The following is a 17090-nucleotide window of genomic DNA, read 5'->3' as shown; positions in this document are numbered from 1 at the left end:
CATTTTTCTCGGATTTTGGGAAACGCAATCGCAGAAGCGACCAAACATCGTGAGAATGCGTTTTTCGAATTTCCCGACGTTCGGAAGGCGACGCCTCCGTCTTAGCCTTAAGGGGATTTTCGTCATTTCACGTGTGATGGGCGATTTTCATGTGATTGACGGTTAGGTCATGAAATGGAACGGGAGCAGGGAGCGATGGTAAGATACCTAGCGTGTACACGACGCGCTAATTTTAAAGGGAAGAAGAAAACGTTAACGGCTCTTTTTCGAAATGTGGGAAACCCGTGCGTGTGAGATCGAATGCCGAGAAGGAAATATACTGTTTTTCTTAAGTGTATTTTTTACATATATTTTGTTTGCACTTTGAAGTTAAAACGCTAAAAAAAAGAGTTCCCCCGTCGCCGGTCACCCGGTATCATGAACGAGAGACGAGCTCGGCCAACTTTTCGATTTTCTCCACGAGCTCTCGCGATAGCTTTTTCGGCGGTCTCCGCTCTTTCTCCGGCCGGAAATCGAAACCCAACGCTTCTGAAACTTCCTCGGTGCTCCAACCGGCGCGCCGGAGTTCGCCGGAAAAACGATCTGCTCGTAAAAGCAGTAAATCCAGCACCGCTTGACTGTCCATCGGCATGTCGTCCTCCACGAAGCCTCCAGATTCTGACACGTGGCACATCTCTGTTACGTCCGATTCGTCCCACCCGCCTTCCGTCAACACCGATCCGATCCGGTCCAGGTACTCGTCCACCCAAATCGGCAATTTCGGCCGATATGAAATCTCGAAAAACCTCTCTGATGAATTAGAATTCCTCCGTCTCCGCTCCGCCGCGTCTGACCAGAACTCGATCCACCGCGGGGGCTTACCTCCGGAGTCCAGGCTCCGGCGGGAAAAGCCCAAGGAGGATGTCATTGACGGTTTAGATTTGTCACCAATGGCGAGGTCTTTCCTTTTGCGCTCTGATCCGAATAACGATTCGCGTTCGAAGAAGTCTGCGAGATCCAAGCCGCAGCAGAAAATTTGTGTCTCGTCCACGTAGAAGATTGGGTTTCCGGCGATACACGGATTGGAAGGGATATAACAGTGATTGAAGAGAGGGATCAAAAGAGGAATCTTCTTAAGCTGGGAACGAGCAAAACGGGGTGCCCGGTCTGGTTCGGGGGGTTTAGGACCCCATGACTTAGGCCAGAGCGAATTCCGAGCAATTTGAAGTGATATAGCGGCGATGGGAAGGTCGAGTGCGGCGCGGAGGTGCGAGCGGGAACGCCAGTCAGGGAAGCCGTGGCCGAGGGGGAGTCCAGAAGAAAGGATCGCACGGAGGTCCGGAGGAAATACGAAGCCGAATTCCGCCTCTAGTCGAGCGAACTCAGCATCTGAAAGACCCTGAAGGACCGCGATGTCGAAGTTCCTGAGATGAGCAATCACTGACTCCGCAAGTGAGGCGAAAGAAAGCAGAGATTTCCGCGCAGGGCCGGCGGCGGCAGAGGAAGACGCAGTGGAGTTACTAAGAGCAGCAGCAGCAGCACGAGCAGAGAGACGTCGCAGGCCCGCCACATGCGCCGGAGTCTGCCCCGGTGTCCGCCGGTCCACATCCACCATTGTTCGCCGGATAGCAACAGATTCACAAATGAAAACAAAAACAGCCGGAAGCAGTCGGGATTCCGCCGGAAAAATGGAATCAGTCTTCACTCTCTCGCTTTGTTCTTTATGGGTTTTTTCTCTTTTGGGGGTCTGCGCGATTTGCCGGTGAAGAAGCCTCATTTATAGGAAAAACCTCCCGTTGGGACCCCACTTGGGATTTTGCTTTGGTAGCTCCTGGACAGGTTTTCTCGACTGTTTACGAGCGACAGCATTGCTGGCGCTAATATGACACAATGACTTTGTTACCCTGCAACCCGTTGGAGAACCGAGCTCCCTGGGGCCCACACCCGCTAGAAAACGGTGCTTCCATCATTGGGATCTGGGACCTGGGAGGAAAAAGAAAGGAAATATTTTCCCCTCCGAGCATCCGATGTGGACCCAGACAAATGAACGGCCAAGATCATCCAACCGTCCTGCTAAAACCAATTCCAAGGAAATCAAGGAAGAGAATCTGTTTGGAACCCTAGAGACAAAAGAATAGTGAAAATGAGACGATCAATTTTTCTTTTTTTATTAACTATTTTTAGAATAATAATAATAGTCAAAAATTTAATTTTAATTTAGAACCAAAAAAAGAAAATAAAAATTTGATTATTATTATTCTAAAAAATAATTATTAAAAAATGAGATAATGATCAAATTTTATTTTTTACTAATTATTTTTAAAAATAATAACGGTCAAATTATAAAAAAAATTCCTTCTGTTCTAACTTGATTTGATCATCAAAATTAAATCATATTCACTTGTTATTTTTTCTTTCTTTTTACATCAGTGGTGACACAAATTTGCAATCTAAAGGAAGATGAAAGGCGTGCTTAAAGGGCTAAGCAGAGTGATCATAAGGCGTTTGTAAAGAAATCCACCATGGATTAGGCCATGAAGCTCATTAATTAAACGGAGAAAGGTGAAGAGTCACCCATGTGCTTCCCCAATAGAAAATGTGTCTAATCTTCTCCTCAGGGTTGTTAAGATCTAGCATTCTTTTCCTTAATTGCACTCCTCTCGTTTGGTCTTGCTACCATCTCCTCCCATCCAGACCCATGACCTACCAAATGTTTAACATCTTTCGAAACCCATCTAATACGAAAAACTATTTAGTACAAAACATACCAAATGGTTATCTCAGTCGTCTGATCAACGGCTATCTCAATCATCCGATCATCATAATCAGACAAAGATAATCACACCAAATAACTTTTCATATTGGATCAGCCGTGTAGCTATAGTTATTAGCTACACATCAATGTATGCACATACTCATAGTTAATACATTTAAGCTCTTCTTGTACATGGTATACATTTGTGGCTTAAGCCTTTCCAGCCAAGGAATGAAAATTTGACCATCAGGGCTTTCATAACAGAGGGTATCGCATTCATCTGCACCAGAGCCGAGCTGACATTAGAAGAAACTCCAGTATCTCCCACTCTTTAACAATGAGAAGAATTATGAAGCCTTATCATTAGGACGTTGTCAGTGGTCTTAGATAACTGAACAAGTCAGCATCCAAGATGACTTGGACAGGTCATAGAAAAGTACAGGCAATGCAAGATTTAAGTAAAAAACTGTTATATGATGCCTGTAGCTATGCTGGAGGTTGCATGGATCTTCAAAGATTGCTCCGGGATATATGTTACACCTGTTATCAGATAAGAACGGGAATATTGTAAGAAATGTACAAGAAAAGAGGTCATACCTGTTCACAGAGCCCCCTCTCTTTCTATAACTTAAACAAGGCAGATCAGGTGTTAAATGTTCTCTCTCTCTCAGCTGTTTCAACAAGACCTAAACATAGAACTTTCCCTTGTAGTCCACCTGTATCCATTTTTTTAGATCGAAAATCTTCTTACCAATAACATTTCTGAGAATAATTCTTTGAAATTTATATGTTTACTTCACATCCCTGCTTTCTCCTACTGAAAAAAACAGTTTTTGATTTTTGCTTTTCATTTATATTAAAGTTACCGTGTGTTCCCTTAGGCTCATGTCCTTGTGCAGAGTGTCTTGTCAGCTTACTTTTGTTTGAAATCTAGTGTAGAAAGCAGAGACATCTCTAAGGTCCTCAGAAAACAAGAGCAAATGACTTTTGAAATGACATGGCCTGTGGCCCTTGATCCCTTAATGAGATTAATGAGTTATAGAACATAATGGTAAAGGAACACACCTTTTTCCTTCACAGCAATCTGCAGAGTGTTGAGATTGATTATCCCATCAGTCAATGGAAGCAACTCAAGCTTGACAGTAGCAGTGGAGTGAGAAGGAACACATCTGATGAAGGCACCATGAAGACAAAAAAGAAGTTAATGAACAGTTTCTTAGGCCCATTGAATCAAGAGCTCTTCTCCTTTTTGATATATGGACCCTTTCATATTAAAAATAATTCACTATTCACCATTCAGGGGAAAAAAAACCACCTATTTCTGTCATTTGCTGCACTAAGTACAAGTGCTGATCAGAATAGTTTGTTATCACAACTCTCTTAATTTTAACATTCTCTTATCACTTAAAAAATCAAACTATCAAGATTAATAAAAATGAAGAACAGATTACATACCCTAGAGGAACTGTGCTCTGCAGCCAAAGATGTGTACAACCTAATCCATTACTTGGAGTGACATCAGGGGTGGAGATAGTCTGCTCATTGAGAGAAACAGATCTTCCACCAACTGCATTTTCTTTCTTATTCTCCGCTACTACAGGCAACGAAGTCAGCCTCTGCATGCCACTCGTTGGTTCTACAATCTCTGGAAAACCAGTGAAAGGGCTAACTAGGGTTGATGGAGTGGAGTTCAAGGACACAACAGATGGGGGTGGGTTCAATGATGCTGGAGCAAGAACTGTTAGGGTTAAATCTTCTGACGTCAAATTTGATGCCTGAAGAGTTAATACCTGAAATAGTTCAAGAAGAGCACCAATAAGAATGGCCAAAAACTTGAGGGGGTTCTGTAGCCAAAAACTTAGCAACTAAACAAATTCAGAGATTAATAACGTAAGACTATAAGAACTCTCTTTTTCCCTCTTATTATCTCTTGGCTGGATGGTCTTATTCTGTTAATAGCATTCCAGATGCTTCAGAGAAGAGGCTGTCACCCATCAGCATGTTCCTGTGGGTACCTCTCATCTTTGTAATTCGAGACTTGAGGTTCTCATCTCCCTCCACATTATACTCTTTATTCTTTAATGAAGAGCCACTCAGATTTTTTTATATAAGTGTAAAATATAATTAGGAAAATGAATTTCTGGATGGTAAAGTAGAAATTTTCAATATGTAGCCAAACAACTTGGAAATGTCTGAGATGTTTTATGCTCTTCATAAACAGCTAGAATCTGTTTGTGATATATTTTAGACCTGAACAGGAAGAGGAGAGAATCCACCATTAGGCCCCAAGGCTTGTTCTGACATTTTTGTTGCTACAGATATCATGAGATCCCTTGACAACCGTGGATGCCAACTTGTTGGCTGCTTGAAAAACAATCTTGATTCTACAAAAAGTAAATCATGTCAACCAGATTGTCCTCAGCAATGAATTTCAATAATTGTGAGTTATCATACTAAAATCACTTTGTAAATATGAGAAAAATAAATTTTACCAGTGTAATTGCATCTGCATGAAACTAGAACTGCATATTGATCAGTGCTTTTAGGAACTTGGTTTCCCTCCCCAACTTTAGGAGTCGGATGTACACTTGATGCTGCTCTACCTGACTGTGAATATGGCAGCTGAGAACTATTACTTTTTCCATAAGTCTTAGGATCCCTCATTAAATTAGCTGGTTTCAATATGAAAGAATGCTCTTCCCCTCTCCTGCCATAATGTGAAACATTACCAATATAAGAACAGATTTTACAAATCATGTAATTAACCTAGCATACATGAAATACACAGGGGAATTGAAAGTTTCATATGGGTTGGAAGCATAGACCACTTTAACTCATATAATATGGATTTTGGCTTTTTTTTTTTTTTTTACTTATGGTGCATTTCATTAATGAAATAAAGAATAAGTGAAAGTACAAAGAAGAAGACAAGCCTCAACTGGGAAAAGAGAGGGAGGGACTCTCTAACCACTAGGGTAGGCTGAGTGACTCACAGTTTAGCTAATTCACTAGAGAAACTGTTAGCAGCACAAGAGGTATGCTGCCAAATTACATGAAAAGTTTCATAAATGTCCTGGATTTCATTGAATGCATACTTTAACCTCCAAGGTGGAGGACTTCGCTTTCACATCCAATTTATGACTAGTCTGAATTCCCTCTAACAATTGCTGATGATGAGACCTTCTGAGCATATAACTTAATTCCCGAAAGGAGTGCCCTGACTTCTGCTTCAAGTCAGTCCAAGTGACAAGCTGGGCCAGACAAGGCCAGAAAAACAACTGTTATCAATCTCTTATGACACCAACAATTCCAGGATAGGATGGGGCATCTTCTCTATAGTTCACCACAGAGAAACAGTTTCTTTCTATAATAGAACTGTGGATAGGAGGAAGAGTCCCAAAGGCATGGCGTGAACCAATGAGAGGATTGAGTGCAAAATGGCATCTATGATGCCACCGATAGATCTTTGAGAGCCTTGGAATGTCCTTGATTTCCTTTCTTCCTTATTGCTTGAAGACTTCCCCCTAGTATTCTTTAAGCTAATTCATAAGATTTCAACATTTCAAAAAATCAAAAAGAAAAAGAAGCCTGCTCCAAATCTAGTTTAATGAATAGACCATGTAAACCTCCTCTTTTGGGAATTGATAAACCCATGTGCTATAAGAGCTGAATCAGTGATTTACCTTCCATTTACCAAGGCACTTTCGTGCTCCTTATGATAAAGGGCAGTGCTTTCTTCAGTCTTAAGAGCCAAAACCTTGCTAAAAGTTCATAACTGCCTGATAAATGAGCCTCAATTCTTATCACATATCTGCCCCTCTTTTAGGAACTAGTGCAACAAAAGAATCTCTCATGCTCCTGGTTGTAAGACTGAAGCTGAAAAATTCTTCAAACATTTCCTTTATGTCAACTTGCAAGACAATCTATCCTTTCCTGTAAAACTCAGTCATGTATGCCATTTGCAGCAGGTGCTTTATACTCCGGCATTAATTTTAAAGCTGATTCAACCTCCTTCCTTGTGAAAGGCTCTACCAATACCAAGACAACAGCTCGACATTCAGTAATGCTCTTTAGAGGCAGATTTATAGCTTTTGGTCTGTTTGGACATTTATTCTTGTATTAAAGAATTTGATTAAGGCTATAGATATTTTCTCTTTATCCACGATTTGATTTCCTTCAATGTTGAGTGCTTTAGTTGAGTTCTTCTCCTATGTGATGAGGCAAAAGTATGAAAGAAACTTGGGTTCCCTCTCCTTTATCCATCTGAACCTCAGTCTTTGCTTCCAATACATACATACTTGGGCCACTGTTTTCTCAAATTCCTTTTTCAAAATGTCCCTTGATAAGATATCAGTATCTCAAACTTCTTGATTCCTCCACCACATCCAACTCTTGTATTATTTGGAGGATAACTTTATTATGAGTTGGATCACCAAACTTAGTTTTGCGCCATTCTTTAATCTTTCCTTTGAAAGCTTTTGATTTTTTGACAAGCTTCAGACTTGGGGAACTTAGTTTTGCACCATTCTTTAATTTTGCCTTCGAGTGCTTTTGATTTTTTTGACAAGCTTCAGACTTGGGGAACCACTTGGGTTTTCCTCTCTCCACCATTGTTCTACCAAAGGGAGGAAGGTACTGTCAAGGACCCACATTTGTTCAAATCTAAAGGGTGGTACACCCTGAGATCCAGCTTTTCCTTCAAATTAGATAGGTAAATGGTCTACTGTTGGCCTTGAAAGGATTCTAGCCACTCCAAGCAGAACATGGTCAAATCATTCTTGAACAGGGTCATCAGAACTGCACCAGAATGGCCTATTCAATTGGGTTCAACCAAACCCAGCCACCTGAATGAATCTGTAAGAGAGAAAAACCAGGAGGGAGAAAACCGGCCGACAGCAGGCTAGATAAATGTTGCTGTATAGTTATAAGTCTATTTATGATCCAGCTCCAACCAGAACGCAGGAGGCAGATTGAGGGACTCTTATGTAGCCAACAACAGTATTCCCTCATACCACCAAGAATCTGCATTCATATTTCAAGTTTCCTCTTGTATTGTAAAGCTAAATCTATGTTCAGCTGCCCATAGAGTTCATTTACTCTGTTTCTACTATATGAAAGTAGCAAAGAAATTTTGTATGCTATTTTTTGGGATTCAGATGTTTGAATTTTGGCAGTTGAATTTCATTGCTAACATGCACTGCATATAAATACTAAATAGCTACTTCTCAAACATCCTAAATAGCCATTTTACATAAATATACAAATAGAAAAAACTGTACACTCATTTAAAAGTATCAGATGACAAACAATATTGTTTGATGTGCCAAATTACCAAATCCCATAAATAAAAAAATGTTACAATTAAAGGAAAACGACATATTAATGTAACAGAGTCGAACTAGTTCAGTAAAATATAAATTTTCTGTCCTTTTATTAATGCAGTACAACAACTTAAAAAAATCAATATTAGAATTTGCCAGGATAAGTTTTCAGATGAAGATCCTGATATTGTTCTTCTGCCCCTGGTTGTAAGTGTTGGAAATTTGAAGAAACAAAATTTTGACAGCTATTTTCTTTTTGTTTTGGAGGTGGGTTTGGGGGAAGATGGGAGGGTAGTTTGCAGTGCTTTTTCATAGAAGCAAAGCTCATAGAAAGTAAAAGAGGACCTCTGGGAGTTACAGTGGTAGAACTTCACACAACAAGTCATTGAGGGAAGATTCCTTCATTAGCTAATATATCCACTAAAAATTCATCATTACTCCCTCAGATATCTGTAGATAGCATTAAAGAAGTTTGTGAACTCTCCTCTCCTTGGGACATTTGATGGGATAATGTCCAGCAAGGCTTATAAAGATGCAAACAGCAGGGCCAAGGGTGGCACCCATCTTTTACTATGTAGAAACTGAATTTCACTGTACTTTCTCTTCTTAAAACGATGCATTTTTTTCTCAAAATAAAATAAACATAAAGAAATAATAATAATAACAACAATTTTTTTTAATGAAGATGTATAATAATAATAACAACTAAAAAGACAAATTCGTCAAAAACAAAATAAGAAAAACTGACACTTATGAAAAGAAAAGAGTGCATTTGATGAAAACGTGAAAGAAACAGTTGCAAGAGATGGGTTATTTGAAAAGTAGAAGATGGTTCTAGAGACTAACCTGAGGGCAAGATTTGGTAAACTGTGATCATTTCCAGCCTCAATACATGCAATTGGTAATGACTGAGGTGGCCCACCTTTTGGTGCTTCCTCAAAGACAATAGTTATGGCATCCAAAAATATCACAACATCCGGAATATGTGCAGGAGAAACATTCTGTCAAAAAATCTAATTTTCAGTCACAACAATTGAGGAGAAGAAAAATAAATTACTTAAAAGTCAAAGTGGAGAATTTTTTTATTCCCATAATACATTCTTACAGGTTAAAGAAAAAAAGTCACCTTTATCTGAACACAGAGAAGGTCCTCAGTATCGCAGTCAGCAACAAAAGAATGAATCTCTACTGGCTGTAAAATTTCAAGTTTTCTTCTCCACCTTCTCCCTGGAACATAAATTCCTTCCAATCCACAATACACAGAAAATCTTTCAGGTTCAAGAGATACTCCCCGGAAAGATAAAAGCCCTTCATTTGCCACTTCTTGATTTTTCAATAACTTTTGTGAAGAGAACTTGTCCCAATCTTCAAGATCAAAGCTAGGCTTTGCATATGAGGTAGAAGTAGCAGGTTGCGATTGATTCGTAAGTGAAGATACAGAGTAACTCTTGAAGTGGCCGAAAGAGAAGAGCTGGGAACCTGTTGATGTAGATGATGTAGACCTTTGAGAAGCACTTCCTACTACACCAGCAGTTGAACTCAAAGGAAGAGGTGACGATAGGCGAGCTGGAGGTGGCACAGATCGATCCAAGGGAAGCAACCACTTCAGAAGATCCCCACATGGGTCGGCCACCTGATTATCTGCATTGTCATGGTTCTCAGAAGAAGGTAAATTCCTGGAGTTTTGATACTTCTCAAACTGAAGAACCTCGAGGACAGGATCTTTCACAAAGTTATTTCCAACGTTCACTTGTAAAAGGACCTGAATCCTTCCAGCACCAGCAACTGGATGAGTATCAGTTTATTGAGCAATCAAAGAGCAATGCTATTCACACCAGTTTTCTGTCATCTGGAAAAGTGCAGTATGCTGGCATGTATAGACCTTAAGTATAAATATCACGCAGCACCAAATTCACAGTACTTAAGTATTCATGATGTCAATGGAATGCAGTTAAATAGTGCATAAAGATGGTTGAATTAGCATTTTCATTTGACTCCAAAGATCTGGCATGTCAAATCCATTTGTACAGCAGGGCAATGCATGTAAGCTCCAAGGATATGTGGAACAGCAAAAACTGAACAGAAATCACTAGGGAGTCAGGCAAATCTCAATGATTAGAGTTAGTTTTAAGATAATTATTTGATGCTTTTCTCAATTTATAAGAAAAAATACAGGAAATATTTGTTAGGACGGACTTCCCAACTCTTGTTTCTTGTATTTTTCCTTGTATTTTGAAAAGGGTAAGTAGTTGTTTAAGACCACCAAATAAAATTAAGACATAAAGCTTGCCCTTCAGAATTAGAAAATGCAGAAAAATATTCTCAGCATTTAAAATCTTATAGCAATATATAAATAATAAATGTCAGACTAATCATAAGATGTAGCCTAAAATGTTGATTGGTATTGGTACATATCCAAGTATTCAGCAGCTGCTAATCACTTGCTATTATGCTACATGTTGAAGAGAAGATATAGAAGGCTCTTACATGACTCTCACAGTAAGAAGTTTCACAAAACCAGAATTAATATGATAGAGTCTTACAAGAGTCTCATAAAAGAGTCTCAGTTTAAAGGTATTTCAATTATGCTAGTCTTCTATTTATGTTGAGTTGTTTAATTATGCTAGGTCTTATCGGGACAAGGGTACTTTAATTGTAATTGGACTCTATTACTTTCCTCTATTATAAATAGAAGCTTATGTACTCAAATTACATCAAGTTAGTGAAGTTAGGTTTCTCTTTTCCATAAATTCAATATAGTATCAAAGCAGGTTCTGTGAGTTGACTCGGTTAACCCACAAAGATAATGTAATCCTTTTCTGATCTATCATCTCTAGTAGTTTAGGTTCATGTTTATATTTTTTTTCTCTTTTTAGTTCCAATATCCCTTGTTTTCTTGGCATTTGCACCTCCATATGGAGTTTTTAATATAGCAAATTATATATTGACAGAAAGATATTCGAGTCTACTTTCCAACACAAAACTAAATTTGGCAATCAACGTTTTCTATAAAGAAAAATCGATATTTGAAGCAGCAAAGGTTAAATTGCAAGAGAAGTTCGAGCATCAATAGAAAACTTCTACTTTCGAGCCATCTTATGCCATCACGAACGAGACTTTACAGGGAGAATTATATATCCAAAGATATATCTGTAAGTCTATTTTATTACCTATTCAACCAATTCTCAATCCAAGTTTTCTATAGGGAGATATCAATCTTGGAAGAGTCAATGATCATGCTGGCCATAGAAGAAACAATACTCAATTCGGCCAGATTACAAATTCTGCAAATATATCAGCTTCTTTATCTCAAAAGAAGTATATTTTATAAAGTGAAGTTATACTTGGATGAAATATATTTGAGTCTAGTTTCTAATCAACAAACCGTTTGTGACTTTGAACTATATTTTTGGAGATATTGATATCAAAAGTATCAAAGGTCGGCTCTGCCAAAAATATCTTATTTTTTCCTATTTTCTCTCCTATTATCTCTAGGCATTGATGTGATTTGAGTTTCCTTTTCTCCTAAAACCTGAGTTTTTTAGCCAAATTTGTCTTCTAATCAAAGAGTTTTGGTCCAACTTAATGACTCCATGATGTGCTCATTCAAGATATGCAATATCTTGCATCAAAGTTGTTTTCAAGTTTTGTGTTTTTGTTACTTGGTTGTATAACTTCCGCATAGTTAACTCAAAAAAATTGTGATCACCCAAAAAAATATTATACTTAATCAAGTTTATTAAGTTCTACTGTTATCGTCTCCCCTAGTTTTCCAAAAAAAAAAGTTCACTTTGGAAGTATGAGTGTTGCATAGTCACCTCCTTTCGATGAAAGTTGTTTTCCTCGAGTATTTCCTCAGTTTATCATCATGTATTTTTATCACTTCAGAGCAATGCCTAGACCCGCTACCTAAAAAGTATAGGAGTATGCCCAACAACTTGAGTCAAATCTTTTAGGATCGACTAACCCATGTACAAGTGCCATTCACATGGAACCTTTCCCCTAGACGTGCACCGTCTTATGGGATTCCCCTGTCTTTGATCTCCCAAAGTCACCTTTTTTTAAGCCTTGGGCTAGTTTTCCGCCTTTCAAATTGAGCAAAGTGTGTTTCAGACTATGACCATTTTGACCGATGTATGGAGCTTTGTCATACGGCTAGGAGTGATTTTTTCTCCCATATTGTGTTTTGTCCAAGCTGGGTCTCTATATCTTTTTTATCCCCAACTTGAGGGGGATAAGTAGAAAAAGAAGTACAAGAAAGAGGTTGTTCCATATGTTGTGGTAATTTTTATGTGACCAAAATATTCAAGAAAGGTGGAGCACAAAAAATGAAGTTTTTGCATCAATGAAGAATTTTTTGAGGTAAAGAAAATTGAAGACCAAGAATCATTTTCATTGCAAGTTGAAGTTATAAACTCCAGCTTAAGTGGGAGTGTTGAAGAGAAGATATAAAAGGCTCTTACATGACTCTCACATTAAGAAGTCTCACAGAACCAGAATTAATATGGTGGAGTCTTACAAGAGTCTCTCAGAATGTGGTCTCATAGAAGACTCTCAGTTTAAAGGTGTTTTAGTTATGCTAGCCTTCTATTTATGTTGAGTTGTTTAATTATGCTAGGACTTATCTTTAAGTATTAGACTTTGGGTGTAATTGGGACAATGATATTTACTTCTAATTGGACTCTATTACTTTCCCCTATTATAGGGGCTTATGTATTCAAATTACATCAAGTTAGTGAAGTTAGTTTTCTCTTATCCATAAATTCAACACTATAATTTCAGCTGTGGAATTTGGGGGAAATCCTTAGAAGTTCAACACCAGCCTATGTTTTTTCACAAGGCATAGCAGGATTCCTCATCCAAGGCCTCAACCCCATTCTAAAAAACAGGTAACACAACCTGGACAATATTCATAGCTGCTTTTTTTTGGAACATATGGAAAAAGTGAAATGCAAGAACCTTCTCAGGCACATAGAAATCAATCAGGTAATCATTGAAGACTTAACCACTTCATCTTATCTTGGGGACAGGCTTTTGGCACCCTCCCTCCTCTCCCACATTTTACTATACACAGAAATTGGATGAGAATTAACCATAGATATCAACTCCACTCCCCCCACAAATGGCATCTTGGTTCCCTCCCCAACTGAATAGATACAGATAAACTTTGAAAGAGTTCCATTGGAAACCCTGGTCCAGCAGGAGTAGGTGGAATTTGTGAGAGACAGTTCTAGTCAGATAATGATCGTATACTCGAGGCCATCGGGACACAGAGACTTGAAAGAACCAAAACTAAAAGCTCTCCTAACAGGGATAAAGTTATTCTTCCAGCATTTTTGTAGTCCAGTAATAATTGAGGGGGAACTCAACCCTAGCAATCAACTGTCTCACCCAGCAAGCTCCTCTCCCATTAAGGCTTAGACACATATATGATGAAATTAATGATGTCAGCTCTTCTTTGCAGATTGTATGGCAGCACATCCCTTGTTCCACTAATGGTTTAGCCAACAGGCTAGCTAGGGATGGGGTTTCTCACCCTCCTTAATGTTTGCAGTGTATGTTTCCTTCATTTCTGAGGCTTGAGGCTCTGCCTCTCTCTCCGGATTTGTTTCAAAAGAAAAAATGTACTCAGCAGCTACAGCATTATTTCTTTCTTTGCTTTAAAATGAAGCAGCCATAGCATTATTTCTTTATTTGCTTTAAAATGGAGCAAGTATAGCATCATTCTTTTCTTTGCTTTAAAATGGAGCAGCTATAGCATTATTTCTTTCTTTGCTTTAAATGGAGCAGCTATAGCATTATTATGACTGTCAATAAAATCTCTTGAGTAATCTCACAAATTAAACAACTCAGTTAAAAAAAAGGGAAGAAAAAAAAAACATGTCAAAGGATGATACACAGCGTACAACTACAACTTTTCATTAGAGTTAGGCTATCTTGTTTTGAGTGGTTTTTTGAAGTTCTTATGCAGGATAGTGATAGTGTTTCGTCTTATGATTTGAATCAACTCAAAGCACAGGAAACAAACCACCAAAGAAGGAAGATAATGTCAGATGTAATGCCATTAATCTAAGGAGGTCAGAATCACATTCCTATAATTTTATTTCAACAATACATTTCCACAATTATTTTCAGAACAATATCCTAGTCATTAACTATGAATCTGGGACTGGACACACTGTACTCAAGTGATTCCAATTGCACAACCACAAGAAAGTCATGAACAACACCCATCCCCAACACTACACCCTGACACAACTCAAGAATAATAAGTTCTTGATTAGAAACTTTTCAATACACCAACCTCCACAGTCACTCCACTAATTTGAATCTATGATGAGTAATATTAGGAGAAGTGCAGAATAAATAAATAATGTAGGACAACCAGTAGTGAAATCAAAATCATATCAAGCAATGACAGTCTTCTCAAACGTACCACTATGTCTCCATTAGGAAGCGCACAGCAACTAATTATGTTTCTGGCCATGCCACCAGCAGCACTGGCATCAAAACTCCCTTTATCAATAACTGTGTTGAAATGGGAATCTCTGGGTAAAAACCTTCTACTTTTGAAATTGCTAGTCCTGGACTTCTCTCTTCCTACCTCAGAAAGAGATGAAGAAGATTCAGCCAAATTTCTGTTTGACTGAGGATCATCATCAGCGTCCACAATCCTAACAAAGAAATGAGAGTTCCTAAATCTTGCCAGAAGTGTTTGAGTTCTTTCTCTGTGTGACTCAGATCGAAGAGTAGACTCACTGTCTAAAATGTCATGTTGCCTATCGGTCTTCTCCATCATCAATTCAGTTCCACCATTTTCTTTTGTATCTGAATCCGCTACTTCCAAACGGGAGTTCGGAATGGTGTCATGGGTTTTATTTTGTTGCATGTCATTTTGGTCAACAATTCCATTTTTACTCATGACAGCAGCAACCTTAACTGGGGTTATAACTTCTGTATCCTGCTTTGATGTAGAAAGACAAACCAGTATATGAAGCTGTTCACCTGCAGGAAAAAACGAGGATTCTGTCACCAGTACAAGCTCAAGCCCGTTGCACCCAGTCAAAACTACATGCAAAACCACCGCACAAGAAATCTTCAGGCACCCATACCTGGAAAGATAAATGAACGATCCAGAGCATGAAGAGAAAGTAAATCTGCTGCCTCGCTCCAATCTTCAGGAAGCTTCCCTGGAAATGCATTTCAAATGAACATTGACTGTAGTTCTGAGAATTACTATCAAGCATCAGTGGAAGCAGGGAAAAGATTGTGAAGAACTAAACAATTAAAACAGTATGGGTAAAGATTTTATCCCATTTTGACTAAGAAAAATGAGTGCGTCATCAGTGTAACTAGAAACACATTTTTAAGAATACAGAGAGAAATGCAGAGACTAAGGGGCACTTACTGTATGGAATGGTTATCCATCCTTCATCTTCGGTGACATCTGAGTGATGTTTGATAGGAACACTGTTCTTCGCCATGGGAGTATTAGGATCATTGGAGAGAGCTTCACTTGGATCTTTCTTTACATCACCACCTTCAGTTTTAGAAGATTTTGTAAATGGATCTTCAGCAATAAGTCCTTCTGAAGTATTACCGGATGATTTGGACACAGAGGTTATATCCGTGGCAACTTCTTGCTCAGGCGGTTGGTCTGGCACAACAGGTGGTGCAGATCGCGACGACAAGAAATTCATCATCCCCCCAAATTAGCTGCAAAGTCGAAGAGGGAGTTCAAAATGATTTTTGCGTTAAAAAAGAACAGAGAAAAGCCGAAATAATCACAATTAAATAATATTTCAGTATTAAAAAGTTATACTACGGAAAATGGATATCAAAAAGTTATACTACGAACAAAGACTGGCCTTCGAATTTTAACTTTCCCAATCATTCCATATTTCCACTGAAGCACAAAGCATTTAAGTCGCTCTGAACTGATATCAGCCGTTTTTTTTTCTCGAATTGTTAAATGAAAAGACCAACAAATCAAAAATTTAAAACAAAACAAAAGATAAAAAGAATCTAAGGCACCCAAATTTCCCAATTTCGCGTAATTGGGCATTCGCATTTCACACCACCAAACAACCAAAACTGAATTTTTTATACAAAAGAACCAATTGGGCACAACAAACCACGAAACTCACCACGCCGATTCACGACAAGAGGTTAACATTGCGACTTCGCAGGTTTTAAAGATCTTACATTTGTTACCGGGAATTCGCGACATGCAGCTCTTACGTCCGGACTCCTCGACTCCAGAAATATTTGCAAATGAATCTTCACTTCCCCCACAAGCTTTCAGTCCAATACGATAGAAATAGTTACCGGAGTGATCTCAGGGGCAGAGTCGATAGAGATGACTGAAGACTTTGAGAAAAATGTCAAAGACAGAATAACACCTTGCAAGATGGTAAAAGTGTTTTTTTTTTAGAATTGTCCAATTTTTTCCTAAAATTAGTTTAGGGTCCAGAATACTATTTACAAACAAACATCATAATTAAATTATTGGACTTAATAAAACAAAAACATACCTAAAGATACTTAATCAAATTTTGACTTTTATAATATCTTAATTACCACTCTTAATAATTTAATATAATATTAAAAATAATTAATATAATAAATAATTAAATAGGGTATTTTATTAATGAATTAAGATAGATTTTAGTTTAGTCTATATTAATACAATGATTACAAGTTTAAATAAAATTATTAATTTAATTAATTATAAAATATAAAATACTTTAACAAAAACCTTCCACCACAAACCCAATCTCATCCCTTCCTAGTTCGATTTGAAGAGCAAAGCAACCAAAGAGACTAGATGAGTGCGCTAGGCATGTTAACCCAAATCCAACATCTGGCAACGGGGCGGGCGCCTGCATTGAGATTGCACCGGTAAAATCTAGTGTTCCATGAAATAACAAAATATATTGAAATAAACTATCACTTTATTCAAGATATTGTGATGAAGAGAAAAATTGTCACTCCATATATTAGATCTGGAGATAAGTGGCAGATGTATTTATTGA

The 17090-nt window shown here is 38.2% G+C and overlaps 2 protein-coding genes across 3 annotated transcripts; both read right to left on the bottom strand.

Moving 5' to 3' along the window:
• Nucleotides 1–308: 308 nt before the first annotated feature.
• On the bottom strand, nt 309–1715 carry LOC137937558 (uncharacterized). The gene has a single exon (XM_068782627.1). It carries the CDS (start codon nt 1592–1594, stop codon nt 416–418), a length of 1179 nt encoding a protein of 392 aa, XP_068638728.1. The 5' UTR covers nt 1595–1715; the 3' UTR covers nt 309–415.
• Nucleotides 1716–2827: 1112 nt separating this feature from the next.
• LOC137937692 (uncharacterized) lies at nt 2828–16391 on the bottom strand. 2 transcript variants are annotated; one of them, XM_068782813.1, is made up of 12 exons: nt 16203–16391; nt 15464–15771; nt 15168–15245; nt 14492–15060; nt 9182–9817; nt 8902–9056; nt 5227–5441; nt 4985–5118; nt 4190–4524; nt 3800–3903; nt 3215–3274; nt 2828–3014 (listed from the first exon to the last, which is right to left on the bottom strand). In XM_068782813.1, the coding sequence occupies exons 2-12, from the start codon at nt 15756–15758 to the stop codon at nt 2878–2880; spliced, it is 2718 nt and encodes a 905-aa protein (XP_068638914.1). In that variant the 5' UTR covers nt 15759–15771; nt 16203–16391; the 3' UTR covers nt 2828–2877. The 2 variants fall into 2 exon arrangements, with proteins under 2 accessions (XP_068638914.1, XP_068638913.1); XM_068782812.1 differs by having other exon boundaries at nt 16261–16391.
• Between the last annotated feature and the right edge of the window lie 699 nt (nt 16392–17090).

The sequence above is a fragment of the Aristolochia californica genome, unplaced genomic scaffold (genome assembly GCF_029961685.1).
Source record: "Aristolochia californica isolate CCGP_79_NKW_82.1479 unplaced genomic scaffold, dmAriCali1.0.hap1 SCAF_7, whole genome shotgun sequence".
In the NCBI taxonomy this organism is placed as follows: Eukaryota; Viridiplantae; Streptophyta; class Magnoliopsida; order Piperales; family Aristolochiaceae; genus Aristolochia; species Aristolochia californica.
The sequence above is the reverse complement of the archived record's forward strand: the minus strand, read 5'-3'. Positions and strand labels throughout refer to the sequence as shown.

Excerpts from the sequence above, each read along its gene's own strand:
- LOC137937558 (XM_068782627.1), bottom strand. The coding sequence starts at position 1,594 with ATGGTGGATGTGGACCGGCGGACACCGGGGCAGACTCCGGCGCATGTG.
- LOC137937692 (XM_068782813.1), bottom strand. The coding sequence starts at position 15,758 with ATGATGAATTTCTTGTCGTCGCGATCTGCACCACCTGTTGTGCCAGAC. Across the intron at positions 9,818-14,491 it reads TTCCTAATGGAGACATAGTG|GTCCTTTTACAAGTGAACGT; the intron begins GTACGTTTGAGA and ends GGAAGGATTCAG. Across the intron at positions 9,057-9,181 it reads TTCTCTGTGTTCAGATAAAG|AATGTTTCTCCTGCACATAT; the intron begins GTGACTTTTTTT and ends ATTTTTTGACAG.